The 20,531-nt window shown below is 42.6% G+C and overlaps 1 protein-coding gene across 2 annotated transcripts in view; it reads right to left on the reverse strand.

Moving 5' to 3' along the window:
- Window positions 1–19,223, reverse strand: part of Ptk2 (protein tyrosine kinase 2) — a 204,420-nt gene extending 185,197 nt beyond the window's left edge. Inside the window, exon 1 of one of the 2 annotated variants that reach the window (XM_048802205.1) lies at window positions 10,836–11,033. Coding sequence is in view for 1 of the 2 variants with exons in the window: in XM_048802224.1 (XP_048658181.1) it covers window positions 17,506–17,692 (187 nt within the window). In the remaining variant the exon portion in view is untranslated. Of the gene's footprint in view, window positions 1–10,835; window positions 11,034–17,505 lie in introns of those variants that run through there. The other variant, XM_048802224.1, reaches the window with a different exon arrangement.
- Between the last annotated feature and the right edge of the window lie 1,308 nt (window positions 19,224–20,531).

Genomic DNA, 20,531 nt, shown 5'->3' on the forward strand with positions numbered 1-20,531 from the left:
TGGCTTTTGTTTTATTCCCACCTACTTTTCAATGTAAGTTTTAGTAACTTTCTCCCTTTAGAATATGTTTTTGTTAATTGGGAAACTGAGATTTGTCATTATTAGTTAATGCCAAAACACTACCCATATTATCGAAATGATTTTATGTAAACCTTCAATGAAATGGCATACTATAAAATGAATAAATGTACACATACTACTTGGCTTCTTTTGTTCTTGTGTAGTTTCTTTTGTTTTTTTTTCTGGTACGGGGGATTGAACCTAGATGTACTCTACAGTTGAGCAACATCCCAGCCTTTCTTTGCTGGTACTGGGAACTGAACCCAGAGGTGCTCTACTACTGAGCTATATACTTCTAGTCTTTTTTTATATCTTGAGATGGGATATTACTAAATTGCTGAGGCTGGCCTCTTCACTTATGATACTACTGCCCTGGACACCTGAGTCGCTGGGATTACAGCTGTGTGCCACCACACCCAGTTTGGTATCTAGTTTTAATCCTCTGGTGAGACTTTGAAATGAAAAGCCTAGTGATGCAAATGGCATAAGGGACTACATGTAACCTCTAGGCCTGTGGCCAGAGTGGAACCTAAGATGTAAATGAGCAGAATCCTTGATAATGATGATGTTGTTCTGCACCTCCAAGGCCACAAAGGTTGGATACGTGTGAAAACTATGTATTACAGTTTTCCTCCTTTTGGTGGACTGAGGGCACTGAGACGTGGTCAGCCGTGCACATATGAGACACTGGGTTCAATCCTCAGCACCACATAAAAATAAATAAAATAAAGGTATTGTGTCCATCTACAACTAAAAAATATATTTTTTAAATTGTTTAAAAAGGTTGGAATGCAGCTCAGGTAGAGCACTTGCCTAATATGCACAAGGCCCTGGGTTCCATGCCCAGTGACCCCCTCAAGAAACACCACAGCTTCTCACCCTAAGTTTCCTATTCAGCATGTCAGGGGTGGGGCCCAAACACCTTACAAGTCTAAAAATTCCCAGGGAATGATGCTGATCCAGAGACCACCCCTCACCCACTGCCTAAAGTCACCAACGTGAACACACAACCGTGAACACACAACCGATCACAGAACAACCTGTATCACTGCCATCCCCACTCCTGTTTCCTGAAACAGTATAACTTCTGTGACAGTCCTCAACTTGTCATCAGAACATCATGCAAACTCAAACTTAGGGGTAACCTACAAAACAACTAGTCTGCATCCTTCAAAACTGTCACTGCACAAAAAGGGAAAGTCTGAGGACTATATCCAGACTAAAAAGACTGATGAGGCTGACTGAATGCCACGTGATCTGGAGAGGCTCCTGCAATAAGGAGAAGGACTATCATAAGGGACATTAATAGGGCAACTGCCAAAATAAAAACAAGGAACACATTCCAGATAGTGACATGTGTCACTGTTAGATCTTGTAAATTTGAAAATTATGTTACTATTATGGAATTGTAAAAAATACCCTTCTTCCAGTAAACACTGACTGAATATTTTGGGGAAGAGTGCATAGTGCCCGCAACTCAATGGCATAAGGTTCAGTGGAAACAAACATATGTGAATATACATGTGCATGTGTACATGTATACAGAGAGGGGAAGAAGAGCAAGGCCTCACGCACACTCTGAGGTCAGCTGGTGGGTCTAAGTGGAGGGCAAGTAGGCTCATCACTCCAATTCCTGCATCTTTTCCATAAACAAAAAGCTTCTCAAAACAAAGACTTTCAAAGAGGCAGAGGCAGCAAACTGGAAAGGATGCTGGAATGGCTTTCAGAGAAGGCCAGGGGAAGGCAAGAGGCATGGGGGTGCACACAGAAGTCTTCATCTGAGAGTCCTCAGTCATTCTGAGACACAAAAGCAGGTTCAGTATCTTTCAATGCATTTTTAGGCCTGTTAAATATCTTTTTAGAAGATATGGGGAAATAAACATGATTAATAAACTCATGCTCCAGGTTGGAATGTGACCTCTTAGAAGATGCTTTAAATGCACTTAAACTCCACAGGTAAAGCAATGGGAATGAGCACAGTGTAAACAGCCACCCAGGATTCACAATGGAGCCCAAGACGACTGTGTGCGACTGCCACCTGATGGACCCAAGTGGGAATGGCACCAACTCTGGAGCCTGCAAGGGGACACCAAGAGATTTCCAAAGACAAACACCTTCCAAACAAATCAGATTTCTACGGTCTGCCAATTTTAATTTTATTTATTCATTTGTTTGTTTGCTTATTTGTTCATTTATTTTTATTTTGTTTTGTAAATTCAAGCTAAGAAAAAAGAAAACTCAAACAACTAAGCCCTAGCTACTTAAGGGCAAAGTATAACACATGGAACCTAAAAGGTCATTGATCTAATTTCAGGAATGTCTGGAATCATACAAGATGCAAGAAGATTCTCCACCTAATTTTCTTAAACAATATTACTCATGGTGGGATATACAATATAACTAATCATTTTAAGTGGTGCTGAGGATCAGAATCAGTGCCCACACAGTTGAGGCATGTGCTTTAGCAATGAGTAACAAGCAGCTCATTCAAGCAAATTACTAAAGTTATCCTCCTGAGACTTTACCAAAGAGAACCTTGACAGTGTAGATTGAGACAGTGGAAAACATAAAGCAGGTCAACCACCATCCCCAACATCATTTGCGAGAAGCAGACACCACACAGGACAGAGTCACGTGAAGGCTGCAGCCAGCAGATCTGGATGCCAGGGTAACGCACCACCTACTGGAGACAGTAGAGTGCTTAGGACAGAAGCTCAGACGCTAAGGAAGCAAACCTGCTGGGGCCGCCTGCCACATACCTCCTGCATTACCCATCACCACCCATTCCAGTGCTTCCCTGACCCAAGTGACCAAGGGTATGGCAGATAATGATGGCCTTCTTATCTCCAAAATGAAGATGCTAAATAGCCACTCCATAGGACATTGACAAATGCCACAAAATAGTGAGAAGCAACTCTCCTGCACATTTCAAGAAACTCAATTTACAACTGTGAAGCCTTGGTTAGTGTCTCAGATTTTCATTATTTACTGTATACATTTTTATTTCTATCAGCTTAAAGTACAATTGCACCCTACAATTATAGCGGTAACTAAAATAAAGAGCTGAAGAATGCATAATTAAATTGTCTTGTCTGTATCAGAGAAAGCAAGTTTATTAAGTTGTAAAGCTACTGTTCTAGTTCTCCAGAACTAGAACAGGGAAGAATTTAAAACAATTTAACTTGTAAAACATCTTTTATGTAAAACATCCTTCACTTGTGCTAATTATATAACCTCTATAAAACACAATTTAATTATACAAAACAAAATGCCTTTAGGCTACAAATAAATCAGATCACAAAAATCAACTGAACACTACAAATTAAAAATGAATGCTTTCAGAGTTTGTGTCCATGCTGAAATGTGGGCCACACACATTCCATGACCTCTAATATAAGGAAAAAAAAACTTTAATCCAACTGTAGAAAAGAACTGAGCAGAAATGATTGTATTTCCACCTACGTATATCTCCTTCTTTTTAAAGTTTGGCCTCTTGAGCCTGGACAGGGTGCTTGGCACAGGGGTGGGGTTCCTCGCCCCAGGAAGAGCTCTGGTGCCACTGACAGACTCCCCACCATGCCCAGGAACCAGGATGCTACACAGCAGTCATGGTGGTACAGCTCGAGTTTCTGAGTTTCTGCCTGGAAGCTGCTCTGGAATCCCCCATTTTGCTGCTGAAGTCAGCGGTAGACTCCTTTCTGCTAATGAACGGACTCGGCTGTATGGGAGGACCAAAGTCTGGTCTGTTCATCTGTTTACCAGCGGAGGTGTCTCAATTGCTTCTGGTTACCATGAAGACAGCTGCTATGACTATTCAGGGAGGCCTTCTGGATTGTGCAAGTGCGTGGCCAACTACATTTTTAACTGACAAGCCTCTTTCCACAGTGAGCAGCTCTGAACTCCTGTCAGCCAAAGTGGGACCTGCACATGCTTGTGCTCTGGCAATGCTGCCTTCTGCTTGGTCTAAGGCTACCAGCCCCACAGGTCCAGACAGCATCTCACTGTGGTGTAGTCTGCATTTCCTAATGACCACGGATGCTGAGCATCTTTCTGAGGGCACACTGTCATCCATACAAAATGCATTAAGTGTCTGTTCAAAGCTTTTGGCCATTTTTAATTGAAATTTTTTATTGAGACACATGATTTTTTAATACAGTTTATCAAAAAAACACTGAAACGTCTGTGTAATAAGCCACTTAGAATTCATGAAAAACAGACAAAAATAAAATGCCTCCTTGCCAACTCCCACTCACCATAGCCTGTCCACCCCTGAAAGAAATGCAAAAACAAGCAGAAAAAAGGCTCACCCACCCTCTCCCCAACTCTAAATATGAGAATTCTAAGAAAGGGTACCTGCCTACTTCTAGGGTCAGGAAGCCAAACTTTCACACTATTACATGTCTGATGGGAAACCATCCTTCCCTCAGTATTAGCTGGGACTGATTGAGCACTGTGTGGTGTTTCATAGAAGCAGGGGTAAGCCAGCTCAGGAGGTGGCACTATCCTCTTGCCAGGTAAGCCCAGGGCCCCACCTGTGCACTGGTTGAGCACAAGGGCTAAGCTTCAAGTGAAGAACCTGACACCATCATAGGAACCTTGCACAAGTTTCACCATCTCTAAGTTCAGTTTATCTGTAAAAATGGGAGCAGTAGTCACTGCCTTACTGAGCTACTGTAAGAATCACACCAGACTCAGAGTCCACACACACCTGAAAACTGTTCTGTGACTATAATTCTTCACCTTAACTCCTGCATCTCAAATGTAAGCAAGATTGGGAAAATGGCCTTCAAGGGCCACCCTGATTCTGAACCACACCGCCCTCTGATGGAAGTACTTCCAACAAAGACTGGGAGCAGAACCTCTGGTACATGCTCTTTCAGAAGCACACTAGCGTTCCCCCAGAACCAGACTGCACTGCTCCCTTTCCTGCATTTAAGTTTCTCAGAAAATGAAGTGTGGTGAGCCCATACTCCTGCCCACCCAGGTGGCACAAGAGCACCCAGCAAAGTGCAGGTCAAAGAAAGCTGGGAAGCGCTGGGGCTGTATGTAGCTCAGTGGTAGAGCCCTCACTAGCCCTGGGTTCAATCCCCAGCACCACACAAAAGGAGAATGGGTGAGCTGGGGTCAAAACACTCCACTGCCCAGTGTCAACTCATGCCAGTCGCTTACTCCTCAGAAAGCAATTTGGACCTCTGAACGTGAGTTTTCTTGCCTGCAGAGTGGCAATACCACCATCAACCCCTAGTGCATCTGGAATGACTAAGCACCCTAGTGGGGGGTACATTTGATGGCGGTGATCACATCCTTAGACCTGCCTGTCTTCCCTCTTCAGAGCAGGAGCCACTAAGTTAAACCACCATTTTAGCAGCTTCTCCCCATACACCTAAACTGCTCTGAATACCACCAAATGACCTCCACTATGCTATTTAGTACAAGGTCAACCCAAAACTTCAACTTGACCTTTCTGCTGCATGACAAAGTTGAACATGCCCTTCCTCAGGAAGTATTTTCATCCCTTCTTTCCATAGCAACCAATACTGGTTTTTCCAGCAGCTGCTCTGTGCTGCTAACACTCCTCCTGACCATTTAACAGCAAAGTAACATACAGCTCAGTCTCTGGCCAGCTTCTCTATGCTCACCAGTGACCACCTAGTGTCCCTTAGCTTGCACTTCTACTTCCAGCTCAAAATTCTCTTCCAAGCTCATACTCCAACTGCCAGAGACCCCTAGGAGGCCCTAAGGAACAGATCCAAATGAGAAATGCTTGAAGGTGCACTCCTCATACACCACTGAGTCCCAACCCAGTCCTGCAGGCTCCTCCCAGCTGCCCAGACCACAACCTCACAGGCAACTGGCCCCTACTTTCCTCACACCCTGCCTAGTCCCACAGGTTCTACTTTCAAAATGCATCCAGGGTCTACCTGCTTCTTACCACCACTACCGTTGCCACCCTAGCCCATGACGCCTCTACTGCTTGCCTGGTCCCCTCCACAACCAATGGGGACTCACCTGGGTCTATTCCTACATTTTTCTGTTACTGAACTGAGGAATATTCCGCTCCACAGCAGCAAAAACAGTACTCCAGCTGCCCTTCACTAGATACCTGCACTCTCCAAGGTGCTGCTCCCTCCCGGCAATGCTCTTTCTCCTAGTCATCCGCCTGCAGCGCCTACTGTGGAGCCTACCTACGCCACAGTATTTAGGTGAGACCTGCTTCCCAGCTTCCAACTTGGCTCGTGGCTTGGGCTCTCACTATGCTGCTGCTATGATTGCTCCCCCTCCATCCACCCTCTGGCTTGTGCTGCAGCTGGATCTACCTAATGCCATGAGAACCACATCTGGCAATCAGCAACAACTCAGCAAACATTCCCTGAACTTAATGGCTAGTCCACAGTACAAACCAATTCTTTACCAGGATCACCAGCTCCCACTGTCTTTCCAATGGAGCAGCCTGGAAAGAACCCATTCCACAGTTCATGAGAACACTGGAACTACTCCCAGACTAATTGGCTGCTGAGGGCTGGCACCAGGCAAGGATGGCATGATCTCAACTGCCTCTCCTTCTTCACTGCTGCAAACCCTCAGAAGCATCACAGCTCCAACCACAGGTGTGCCAACTCTGCTCACACGGGCACAGCCTCAAGCCCTGCCTCAGAGCAGAACAAAAGCCACTCCAAGAAAACCAGCTCCACTGCCCCGACTTCAGCTACAAACACAGAAGGGGTACAATAAGTATTTGTTGAAGAAATGAGGAACAGAAAAGCAAATGTCTTGCCCAGAGTCCCACAGCAAACATGGCACTGTCATTAGCCTCAGAAATACCTGATACCAAAACTATTGCTCTTACCCAAGCTGTGTGGCCTATACCTTAAGGTCCTCACAATAGGCCAACATGTCACATCCTACCCCTAAGACCTCATGACAGGCCAACATGTCACATACCACTGCTAAGGTCCTCATGGCAGGATGTCACATCCTACCCATAAGGTCCTCACAACAGGACAATGTCACATCATACCCCTAAGGTCCTCATGACAGGACAACGTCACATCCCACCACTAAGATCCTCAGGACAGGACAATATATCATATCCCGACCCTATGGTCCTCATGACACGCCAACACGTCACACTACACATACCCATCCCTTACAGTCCTTAGTGGCTTCAGGTTCAAGAAGGAAGACTAACGCTTTCTAGTCCTCTAAAAACTTCATGAAACAAAAGCACTAGAGAAAATGACAAATCTCTAATAATAAAAATCAGAAAAGGGAGAGTCACCAAAAGATGAGAATCCAACAAATATCCAAATATTAAAAAGGAGCTGGGAGCAGAATGATGTCAGAGACCCACAGACACTGAGCCCTGGAACAGGCAGGCTTCTGGCGGTGAGGTTGCTGAGTGTGGCCTAGTTCCATGACAAGTTATGCTCAGGCCAACCCAGCATCTCCTCTTGGAACAAAAAAAAAAAAAAATCCAAGGGTATTTCTCTAGAAAGTGAAGCAAAGGTTTATGGTACAAGTGTTGACCTTCTGAGAGTAAAACCTCCCCGCCGCCTGGTTATCTGGGGCTGACAGAACAGAAGCATGCTGGGGCAGAGAGCCCAAGCTAAACCCCTTCAGAACGTGGCTCCAACTCAGACAAACATCAAGCCCTGCTTCTTGGGCACTTCAGACAACCACAGCCCACTAGACCCCAAGGAATGCACCTCCACCCAAGAGGAGTCAGTACCGAGAGAGAGAAACAGCCTTGAAAGAAAAAGCCAAGATGGAAAGCTGAAGAACACCTACAAGAGATAGGCAAAACCTCACTAAGCACATCTAGGAAGAACTCTGAATCCTTAAAACAAGAGACTCAAAATAACAAAATGATCCCTATAACTAAAAAACATGCACTGTTTTTAGAGTTCAACCCATGTGCAGCCCCTGAACATTTGGCTGGAACTGCAAAGGTAGCAACATGAAACCCAGCAGTGTAAAGGTAGAAACAAAAGTGGGACCCAGGACAAGGACACTTGCTAGAAAGGGAGGGAAGAGCCAGTTCCTGGGGCAGTACCATCCTTACCCTGCAAACTGAAGAGCAAAGATTCTAATATAAACTAAGGGCCCAAGGAAAAGATTGTTAAAATCACAAAAGAAGACTTTTACAAGAGAAATACACATGGAGACTATCCAAAAATGAGACGCAGGAAGAGATGTGGGAATAGCACCAACCCACAACAGATCACTTAAAACTGAGAGGCCACAAATGGCAAGGTTTACATGAAATATCACGTTTTGGAGATAACATCAGCACACCCAAAATGAAAAGTGGTGAAGGAAGAAGCCTGTGGCATGGAATTCAGGGTTGGGAGCGGCCAATGCTGGCTTTCCATCCACTCTCCTAGCTTTCAATCATATAAACAAGTAAAAAAGCACCACCAGTCCTTCCCCACTGCCCTCAGCCAAGCACAGCTCCTTCAGAGGGCAGAAACCCTGCAGCCAAGACACAGCCCAGCCTCCTGCTTCACTCTGAACACCTCCCCCAGTTCTCTCTGGCAAACCTGGCTCTACCTATAGCAAACTGCATCCACAGGGACTCAACACCAAACCTGCTCACCTCTGAGCCTCCATACAAGACCCGCTCCCTGCCCACCCCTCAAGAACAAGTGCTCCTACTCTCCAGGGCTCCTACTGGACACCGCACCCCTGGGAGCAGTGTCCAGCGGGCTGTCCATGCTGGGCTGAGGCCCAATGAGCACTCCCCAGAGCAACTCTTTCTCCATGCAGCACTCACCAGCCTGTATGAGCTGCCCAGCCCCTGAAGAAAGGATGTTATAAGAACAAGGCTCACAGAAAATCTCAGCCTAGCATAGCGCCCAGCATTCTAGAAATGCTCTTTGAAGTAGAAGAGACTAGTGACTCTTCCATCAACACATCTGTCCTCAGTTTACTAAGCTCTGTACAAATGGGGATGGACTCTCACGTCTACGATTTCCCTACTATGGACCAGGAACTAAGGTCCACAGGTCACAAATCAGCAAAATATACAAATTATAAGTAATCTAATCTCTTCTCTTTTTTCTTGGGGGGGTGGGGGGGGGGCAGGTACAAGGGATTGAACTCAGGGGTACTTGCCCACTGAGCCACATCCTCAACCCTATTTTGTATTATTTGGAGACAGGGTCTCACTGAGTTGCTTAGTACCTCACTTTTGCTGAGGCTAGCTTTGAACTCACGATCCTCCTGCCTCAGCCTCCCAAACTGCTGGGATTATAGGTGTGCACCACCGTACTCGGCTATAATCTAATCTCTTCAGGGATCTGTTTTACTCTCACAATAATGGGAAGAAAAATACCACCAAATACTATTTGCTATTTTAAGTGTTGAACAAATTTCACAAACCTCACAGCATCTTCATAACAATCCATAAGAAAGATCATATAACAATCTCCTTTGTCAGGGAAGAAACTAGGTTTAGGTAGATTAAACAACTTGATTAAGGTTGAATTATTAGTATACAAGATGCCTAACCCTTATCCATAATTTTATTTTCTGCAGTTTTAGTTACCCACAGTCAACATGGCCCAAAATTATTAAATAGAAATTTCCAGAAATAACTCCTAAATTTCAAATTATATACTATTCTGAGTAGTATGATAAAATGTGCCCTATCCCACCTGGGACATAAATCATCCCTTTGTCCTGTATATGTCTTTGTTTATGCAAACCTTACTCATAAGGCTATTGCAGCACTGCAGTGTTTGCATTCAAGTAACACTTATTTCCTTAATAATGTCCCCAAATCACAAAAGTAGTAATTCCGGCAATCTGGATATGCCAAAGAGAAGTTGTAAAGGGCTTCCTATAAAGTGAAGAGCTGAGGGCTGGGGATGTAGCTCAGTGGTAACACACTTGCTTAGCCTCCTTAAGGCCCTGGATTCAATTCCCAGTATCACCACCACCACCACCACCCAAAAAAGTGAAAAGTTGAAAATACAACAAGATATTTTAAAAGAGAAAAAGACTACAATCACATAGCCTTTACTACAGCATCAGGCAATGGTTTTATTTTATTATTAGCTGTTATTTGTTAATCTCTTACCATGCCTAATTTATAAATTTGATTATCAGAGAAATACATGTATATTGAACCTGGAGTTGTGACTCAGTGGCAGAGCGCTTGTCTCACATGAGTGAGGCACTGGGTTCAATTCTCAGCACCACATAAATAAATAAAAGTATTGTGCCCATCTACAACCTAAAAAAAATCTAAAAAAAAAAAAAAGAAATACATGTATAGGGGAAAACACACTACATATGTGGTCAGAGTCTATGGCAGTCTCATGCATGCTGTAGATAAGAGAGAATGACTGGAAATAAGCAGCCAACGTCTGAATCCGGAGTCCAGGAGGATAAGAGAGCAACCTGTAGGAGGTTACACTGAAGCCAGGCACTGCCAGTTATAACCTCAGCAATGTTTAGCCTCTCTGTCTTTGTTTATGCAAGCCTTACTCATAAGGCCAGTGCAGGGACTCAATTAGTAATTACAACTTAGTGTTTATAATGCCCAGAGTATGCAAGTGTTACTATTAGCATCATCCAATATCATTATACAGCCTGCCTATCTCAGAAAAGCTTCACTATCAGTGGCACCGGACAACCCATGCTTCTCCCCTCACTTGCCCTACAAAACCAACTGTTTTGTTTGCTGCTACTATATGTCACAGAGATCCTAGTACAGGTGAAGGAAAGCAGACAAAAGGACCAAGACACAAGTGTAGAAGAATCACACTCACAGTTCAAAAGGCAACAAAGCTCTGTGAAAATATCCGAAGATGATCTGAAAACACTGCTAGTGCCTCCTTTCTCCTTCCATCACAGTCCAGGGGAAGCTGAAGAGACAAGACACACACACACATGACTACCTTCCTTCACTGTGTTTTCAAGCACTACTGTACCTTAGTCAGCCTCTGCATGCGTACCTTACCAACTGGGCTAGACTCTGAATGAAGGAAAAAAAATATTACCACAGGGCCTGGGGTTGTAGTCCATTGGCAGAGCACTTGCCCAGCATGCATGAGGCACTGGGTTCAATCTAGCAACACATAAAAATAAATAAAGGTATTGTGTCCATTTGCAATTAAGAATCCAAGTGACACTCAATTACCAGTGTCATCAAAAACACCTGATATACAAGAGGGTTAAGTGATGGATATCATCCACTGGTTAATAAAGAACAAACGAAATAAACACTACAAAAACCCAACTCTCTCTCCCTCTCTCTCTCTCTCTCTCTCTCTCTCTCTATATATATATATATATATATATATAATATATACATACATATGTATTATACATATATATATAATATATATTACCACAACCCATGTGTCCAAGTCCATACTTTAGTTATAGAAAACACAAATACACAAATAAAAGAGGTAAAAACCATTAAAACATCAACAAGCGTAAATCAACCTGCCACAAAGTTGGCTAATAAGTTCAGTGTAAGATAAGAAACAGAAGGCACATTTTTATTTCACCCCCTCCCACTAAAGTTACACTAAAGAGTTTTTTTTAATTAAAAACCAAACACGCAGGCCAAAGAAAGTTGAAAGGAGAAAAAAAAAACTCAACATTTGTGAAATTGTAAGAAAAGTCTCTAATGCAGACCGAAACAAAAACAAATGAGGAAAAAGAAAAAAAAAACTGGAAGACAAACAACAAAAGACTGGGGGGGGCACGGTGAATGGCTCCACAGACCAAGATGGCCAGACCTGAGGCCAGCAGCGGCCACCAGCCCCCTCTAGAGCAGGACATGCGGAAGCCCAGAGCCCACTGCAGCAAAGGCTGCAGACCAGGGAAGAAGGCGAAGGCCCAGGAGGGGGCTCAGGGGGCTCCCCCACCCACCCCACCCTGCTCTAGAAAGGGGCACCCCTGGGATGGGGTGGGCCTGGCCAATGGGACTGACGGTAGATCCCCTCACTGAACACACACTCCAGCCCCCAGCACTTGGCATTCAAATCCTTATCCTGCAAGAAAGAAACTGTCAGAGCATTCTTGGGGAATCTGATCAGCCTAGAGGAAAGACAAAGATAACAACATGGGATTCCCCAACAAATGGCCTGTCCAGATGCCCTCATACAAAACTCAGTTGAAGGAAGCCACCCATGTGTTTTAAGAAGAATTTCTTGATTCATGGCAAGGAAATACTACTAGGCATGTGAGAAGAACCTCTGATGCAGAAGATAGAGACCAACAAGGGGAAGGGGTGGGGATGCCAATGTGGAGGAAAAGGAATCACATGAGCTACAAGAACCCAGGCACACTTGTCAGCAAGATTTGGCAGCACACCTCTCTGGCAGAAGCACAGTTTGCCTTGCTGATCCACTTCCAAACATGTATTTGACACCTTGGTATTTCTAACAATTTCAGCACCCAACACGGGGCCCCATATGTCACCTGGGGTCATGCTGACTCCCCCCTTATAGAAGACAGGTCTGCCTTTTTGCACTGGTCTTAGAGTGGGAGTGGAAATTGAGGGTGATCCCTGAGGCTGATCCAAAATCAAAAGAGGGTTGGCAACATGGGAAAAGGGCCCAAGCAAGTACCATGGCAACCAGGTAACCCATGCATGGACCAAGGCAGGAAAATCTATTCTTGAGCTCAAGAGAGAAGAACTTCCTTGGTGATAGGGACACCTTGGAGATTGTGTGTGACTCAGACTCTATTCAGAAACACAAAACCAGGGTGTATAAGTAACCGCCAATAAAGACAGGGTGGAGTATGGAGCAGTGGGGGGCGGAGGGGAAGGGCTTAATTACACAAACCACCAACAAAAAAAAATGGGGAATAAAAATTTTAGGCCTAGGGACAGGGAAGGACAATAGAAAGATTCCATATGTAAAGTTTTCTTCTAAAGTAAAAATGGGGCTGAAGCAGTGGCTCAGTGGTAGGAAGAGCCCTTGCCTAGCATGTGTGAAGCACTGGGTTCTATCTTCAGCACCACATAAAAATAAATAAAAAATAAAGGTCCAGGGCTGGGGCTGTAGCTCAGTGGTACAGCTGAGTGGTACGAACTTTTTGTATACATATAGATTACACCTGTTAATCTATATGTATATAGATTATATACATATAGATTAACAAATTCTATCCTCAGCACCACATAAAAATATGAAGACATAAAATAAAGTTATTATGTCCATCTACAACTAAAAACAAATTTTTTTTAAAAAATTCATGTATAGATGAGTACTCATAAATTTAATGAATGGCCTTTCAGTTCATATGATTCAAATAACTTCAACAAAAAGTTTAAATTGGTAAGAGTAAGATGCCTTTGAAACTTCTAACCCACACTCTGCCAATCAGAGTGTTGGTTTCTATAAAATATTTAAAGTACAACGTCCATTGCTTCTAAGAATTTTTCTTCGGCAGGAATAACTGACTTAAAGTGTTAACTAGAGTTGTAAGTTAGAAATGAGTAAATTAGTTTTTTAACATGAATGGGATTACTCTTCATAAATGTGTTTCTTAGGAGTCATCTGATTAATTTTGTAAAGTTAAAATAGTAAAATATCAACTAAGCACAAATTCAAGTACTCTCAGCTTCTTGAATTCCATACGGTAACATATATTTGGGACTACTAAAAATGTTTTTTTGTTTAGTAAATTTTAAAAAGAAAGATTTAAGATTGCTCATTTCTGGGTTTTAACCTACAAGCAAAGTTACTAAGAGTTAAAATTCTAACAGGTGTAATCTATATGTATACAAAAAGTTTCAGCTGTGTTTTGATTAAAGTACTAAAAAAAAAAGTGTGAATATTTCATCTTATTGAAAAGGAGTAAGGTTTGTTTTTCTCTAACGTCCATTTGGGTTCACCCACTTCCATTTTCCCACCACTCTGAAATAAGGAGTTGACTGAAATGTTTAAGATCACAGGGTGGCCTTTACATTTGGTGGGAGGACCTTAATTGAGGCCCCCTGAGTGCCTGACTATTAACTATCCTATCTTCTTCAGGGGGTGAAAGCTGCCAGTCACAAAGGAAACAACATGTATGTAACTAGATAAAGGTAACCTGTTATAAATAAGATATATATAGAATTTTGTGTTATTTTTTACACTGGGATGGGAATTCAAAATCTTTTTTTTTTTTTTTTTTTTTGTACCAGGGATTGAACCCAGGGGCACTTAACCACTGAGCCACACCCGGAGCCCTTATTGTATTTTGTTTAGAGACAGGGTTTTGTTAAGTTGCTAGGACTTTGCTAAATTGCTGAGGCTGGCTTTGAACTTTAGGTCCTCCTGCCTCAGCTTCATGAGTTGAGTGTGCCACCACACCCAGCTAAATATATTTTTGAAAGATAATAATAAAAGGTGATGTTTTTAAAGGTTGACATTATAAAACATTGATGTATTTGGCACTTTTCCACAAAAAGAAAGTCAGAAACTCTCTTAGTTTTTGTTGGACTCATGTTTCCAGTGTAATGCTGTATTACTATCAAGAGCACTGCCTTACCTAAAATAAGGCCCACATTAGGGTGGTTCCAAAGTAGGCTAAACTTAACCTCATTTAAAGTTATATTTTTGTTGTAAAGATTACATCTCAAAATAAATGGGATATAATACTCAACTAAGTAAAGGTTTATGATTATAAAAATCACGTTTCTTGATTCATAGCTATTATACAAACTGAATGTTTTTTTGCTTGTTAATTTCATTTTGTATTTTCCTTTTTAAAAAAATAAATAAATAAATAAATTTTTTAAGATGTATAAACTGGTGGGCTAGGATTGTGGCTCAGTGTTAGAGCGCTTGCCTCACACACGTGAGGCACTAGATTCGATCCTCAGCACCACGTAAAAATAAAATAAAGGTATTGTGTCCACCTATAACTAAAAAATAAATATTTTTTAAAAATGTATAACTGTTGCCTGTTAATGTTTTGCAGACCACTGCTTCTAACATAACAACCTGAGGTAATTTGAGACAATAAGCCATCACAGATAGGATATAAAGCTGACTTCCAGTAATTAAACAAAAGGGGTTACTGTAAAAATTATACACGTTAAAGTATGACCTATTACCCCCACATTAAGACTGGTGAAACTGGCCTGCTGAACGTTTAAAACTAAGACCTGGAGACCAAAGTCAAGGAAGTAAAAGGGCTAAGGAAAAACAGACAGACAATATTTTGGCCCTTGCCCTCTTTTGTCAGCCAAAACTCAGGGAACAATGGCACTTCTATAAGGGCCCAGGATCTAGTGAGTCACCCAACCCCCCAATGAGGGGGATCAAGAGGACCCTAGAGAACAGGAGGACAAACAACACACTTTCTGCAAAGAGGAGGGTCCCTGAAGAGGGAAATGTCCCTGATGCTTCCAAGGGAAGCCACCTATGATCAGCAAGACCCTATCTTATCTAGGTAGAGGAAAAGCTGAAGGAGCCAAGAGGCTTCTCACAATTTCCCAAGAGTGATCCCTAACAAATCTCAGCTGACTCCAACTACATGGGAAAAGGTCAGTTTTGAACAACTTTCTCTTAAACACCTGGCAAAAGAATATAACCAAAGCAGCCATATATGGACATTTAAAAGATCAGACAATGGTTATTTTATTTATTGACACAAATCCTCCTGAAAGTAAAACTGGGAGATTATAAAGCAAGGGTTTTTACACAGAAGTGCCTAGTAAATATCACAAAAAGGTTCTGTCAGAGTCTCAACTTTGTTCTAAGTCAATTCAAAGGGTACCAGTACAAAAATGAAAATGAAATCAAAAGGTATTAAAGGGGGAGGCAGGGGCGGGGGGCACATGCCAATAATCCCAGCAGCTCAGGAGGTGAGACAGGAGGATCGCAAGTTCAAAGCCAGCTTCAGCAACGGTGAGGCATTAAGCAACTAGAGTGTGACCCTGTCTCTAAAAATAAAATACAAAATAGGGCTGGAAATGTGGCTCAGTGGTCAAGTGCCCCTGAATTCAATCCCTATTACCCCACCCCATCAAAGAAAAGAAAAAGAAAAAGGGGGTCTTGTGAGAAATAGAAAGTCTAGTGGTCAATTTTCAAAACACAGTATTTAGCCTTAATAGATGTGAGATTGAACTGTAGTCATTTTACCTACAGCCCTTCCCTTTGCCTGCCTCAATTTTAAAATTAGCTAATTGCACAGATTATAACTCCAGTTCTTCCTCTAGGGGAAAGGCAGCACTATGTTAGGGATAGATGCAGGTAGACTGCTGCCCAGGTACACTGGCTAGCCAGGCTCAGCAACATGTCCTTCAGGCAGAAGTACAGTTTTCTCTAGAGAAAATGCTGATTGTCACTGCTCCGGGTGTGCTTGCTCACCCAGACACCAGATCTCACAAGACCATCAATAAAAAACCTCACTTTTGCAATACCTCATGTCTTCTGTCCAATCTTGGGTTTGAGCAGATGAGCTTGTTTCTCATGGTTGGGACAAAATCTTATGGTTTGATATGAGGTGTCTGCCCAAAGTTCCTGTGTTAATGTAGAAGTACTTAGAGGTGAAATTACTGGACTGTGAGAGCTGTAACCTAGTCAGTCCATCCTAGTTCAAACAGACTAACTGGATAGTAACTGTGGGCAGGTGGGACACGGTTAAAGGATGTGGTTCATGCCGTGGAATGGTTCACCTCCCTCCCCTCCTTTCTTCCTCCTTGTTTCCTGGCTGCCATGAATGGAGCAGCCTTCCTCTGCCACTAGTTTCAGCCACGATGTTCTGCCTCACCTTAGGCCCACAGCAATGAATGGACTTGGTCAATCACGGATAAAACCTTCAAAAATAAACCGTTCCTGGGGCTGGGGTTGGGGCTCAGTGGTACAGTGCTTGCCTGGCTTGTGTGAGGCACTGGGTTCAATTTTCAACACTACATATAAATAAAATAAAGGTCCATCGACAACTACAATACATAACACACTTAAAATAAATAAAACTGTTCCTCCTCCAAGTTGTTCTTTTTGCATATTTTAATCACAGCAACAAAAAATTAACACACCTATCTTCTAGTGGAACTAAATTGCTTTCAGTTTACAACTAACTCGTGCCCTCTCTCACATCTCCCTGCCACTTACTGCTACCTCCACTGGATCACCTTCCGTGGCTAGCTGGATGCACGGATGGGCGCTGCCTTCCCCTGCACTCCACAGCATGTCTTCATTCACAGACTCAGTGACTGACATCAGCCGTGCCTTGCACTAGACAATGGATATACAGCAGTGAACAAGAGACACAGCCCAGCCCCAAAGGAATCAAATGGTGCAGCTTAGTGCTTATCACACTTCTTAGAATGAACATTAGCTCTCCTCTGGGCAAGACTCTAGGGACAATGACAGTCTCTGCCAGCTCGGCAGCCACAGAACCTCCACACCAGGTAAATAACACTATTAAAGAAAACCAATGTGAAGCTACAAAAAAGCTACAGTTGGCTACAGTTAGAAGTACTTGCTCTTCGAAGGTTCTCTGCCTCTTTTGCCTCATTCAGGGGTGTCAAGTTAAAAGCCTCATTCACTGAAATATCTTGAGTGTCCTGGAGCTTGCTTTCTTCTCCCTGCTGAATGCAGAAACACCCCACCCCAGTTATTCCCCATGCCTGATTTTTGTTTTCCACTCTACTTCCAGTAGTATGCATCACACCCAAAACAGGGCCCACACTACACAATGATCAGTAAATACTTCCTTGGTGCGTGACTGACTTCATGAATGGATAAGTTGATATACTGGATTTGAAAACTGCTCTTTGCTTTATTTTGTATTTTTAAGGAGAATTTAAGCAAATAAGAACACTGGGTCCTAGCAACACTAAGCCCGTTGCCTCCTGCTGCTTCAACTTAAGGCAAGATGTGTAGTTCTAGCTCTCCCTTATTCCATTCTCATACAGAATACAAACCAATGTATTTTGAGTATGAAAGTGATAAAATACACATGAACTACTTCAAACATGGCCTAAAGATGATATTCCACAAACTTTATAATTAAAATGTATAAATTCTTTTGCTCCAGATGGATTAAAAAAATTAAACTTGGCTTATTATACAATGAAATATATTCTCAACTATCCAAAATTTTTTGTAAGATGGTTACGCCTTACCCTTTTTGCATGAATGGGTGTATTTTAAGATAGGTATAAATGGATGTCTGGGCTGCTCAGGATGGTTTTTCCTTTCTAACCTGCACAGTAAATCCACCAGTCATAGTAAATCTGGACGTCATTATCACAGAGTATTTCCTTTCCTCCCTTGCTTACAATGTTCTCAGTGAACAGCCTTCTTCTGCCTTCCATCTCTCACTAAATCCAAAAACAACCCCAATAATCAGAAGGGTAACACTTCACAAATGTGCTACGTGTAGCTCATTAATCTTCACAGTCCTAAGTAGTCACTATTATTATTTCCATTATACACAGAAGGAAGCTAAGTCTTTTAAAAAGCCAAAGCATTCTTGGAGGTCACATGGCAAACAAGGGGGGAGAGATCATAGAAAACACTGGCTTGCAAGCCACTTCTGAAAATCGCACTGCTACTGTGCATCCCAGATTAACCAGATAAGAGGACTGTTAAAACAATAATCATGAGCTGGGTTTTCCAAAGCACAGGGCAGAAAGCTACTCCTAGAGCTGGGTGGCATTTAATAAAATATACTAGCCAATCTTGAGATATCTGGCTGGAATTAAGTAGGCTGAGCCCCTGAAAAGAAAATACGTTTGATGTTAACTGTGTAACAAAACCCAAACCCAGTACTCTTTTACCAACAACAGCCTAACAGTCTAGATAAGTCATCACTGAAGCTCTCCAATGTCCAAAGCACACCACCACCAAGGGTTAGCCCCTCTTCTTCTACACCCAGATAGGCTACGACCTGCATTCTGAAAGACAAAGGACTGAGGTGACTTTCTGAAACACAAGAAATATATCTGGAATGTGAATATGACCACGAAAATGACTGGGACAAACAAAAGCTTCTTTATGCTTCAAATAATTTTTTAGCCAAAAACATCATTCCACTAGACTGCAGAGGGGGTCAATGTGGGGACTGTCTCGTTCATCATGTGCCATTGCCTGGTACAATTTGCCATCCAAATGGTCCTAAGCTGCTGTTATGGCTTGAATGTGAGGTGTCCCCCAAAAGCTCCTGTGTGAGATGTAAAGGAACATTCAGAGGTGAAAATGATTGGATTATGACAACCTTAGCACAATCAGTGCATTAATCCTCTGATGGGGATTACCTGGGTGGTAACTGAAGGCAGGTGGGGTGTGGCTGGAGGCAGGTCACTGGAGTGTGCCTTTGGGGTTTATAATCGGAATCTGGCAAATGGAGTCTCTTCCTGAGCCTCTTCCTCTGCCAAACTCTTTCACCTTGATGGTGTGCCTCACCTTAAGCCCCAGGAATGGAGCCGACAGTCTATGCACTGAGACCTCTGAAACTGTGAGCCCCAATAAACTCTTTTTCTTAAAATTGTTCTTGTCAGGTCTTTTGGTCACAGCAGTGAAAAAGCTGACTAAAGGAGCCACTGACCAAATGAATACTCTAAGGGAAAAGAAGCTGTAAAGCTACTGAATTCTGAAAAGTAAACTGTTGACAATAACAACAGTAATCTGCCTACTTTGTATTCAGAGCAAATGTTAAAAATAAATTTCTTTTCAGTTCTTGGATTAATATAAATCAGGAATGATAAAGATTAGGAACTGTACTTGCCAAACTCCAGGATGCTTCTGTCCTAAAAATAAAAGTTTTTAATTATTTATATGACTATCTGTGTACTAAAACTAACTTATACCACATTTGTAAAAAAAAGTTTGCTATTCTCTATTTGACAGATGAGGGGACAAAACAGATTTAGAGAGGTTAAGTAACTTGAAGAACATCACACAGCATGCAAGGATCTGATCTGACACTCAGTAGAATCTCTCCAAAACCTGCACTCTTCACCACTGTTCTACTCTGCTGCAAGAAACATCCCACACCTCCACAGCAGTAAAGGCACTGTGATGTCAAAGGAATGTTATTCTACTGAGATTAATTAACAGACAAGTCAAAACACTTCAAGACAAGGCAAACCTTCACCTACACTCAGAATAAGCTATGGCTATCATACATGGTATTTCACAACCATTTATGTTGTGTCCGTGAGAAAGTCCTATGGGAAGAGACATCAAAAGAAGGAGATCTAACCAGGAACAATGGTGCATGCCTGTAATACCACTGACTTGGGAAGCTGAAGCAAGAGGATGACAAGTTTGAGGCCAGCCTCAGCAACTCTGCAAGACTCTGTCTCAAAATAAACAATAAAAAAAGCTGGGGATGTAGCTCAGTGGTAGGGAACCCCTGGGTTCAATCGCCAGTACCACCAAAAAAAAAAAAATTTCAAATTCAGGTATATGGAGGAGCATCTCCTGTAGCAACTAGGGGAGGTAACTCACCAAGCAACACAAGTCATCTAGGTGCTGTGACCCTGCTTAAACTGGAGCCCA

This window comes from Marmota marmota, unplaced genomic scaffold (assembly GCF_001458135.2).
Source record: "Marmota marmota marmota unplaced genomic scaffold, marMar, whole genome shotgun sequence".
In the NCBI taxonomy this organism is placed as follows: Eukaryota; Metazoa; Chordata; class Mammalia; order Rodentia; family Sciuridae; genus Marmota; species Marmota marmota.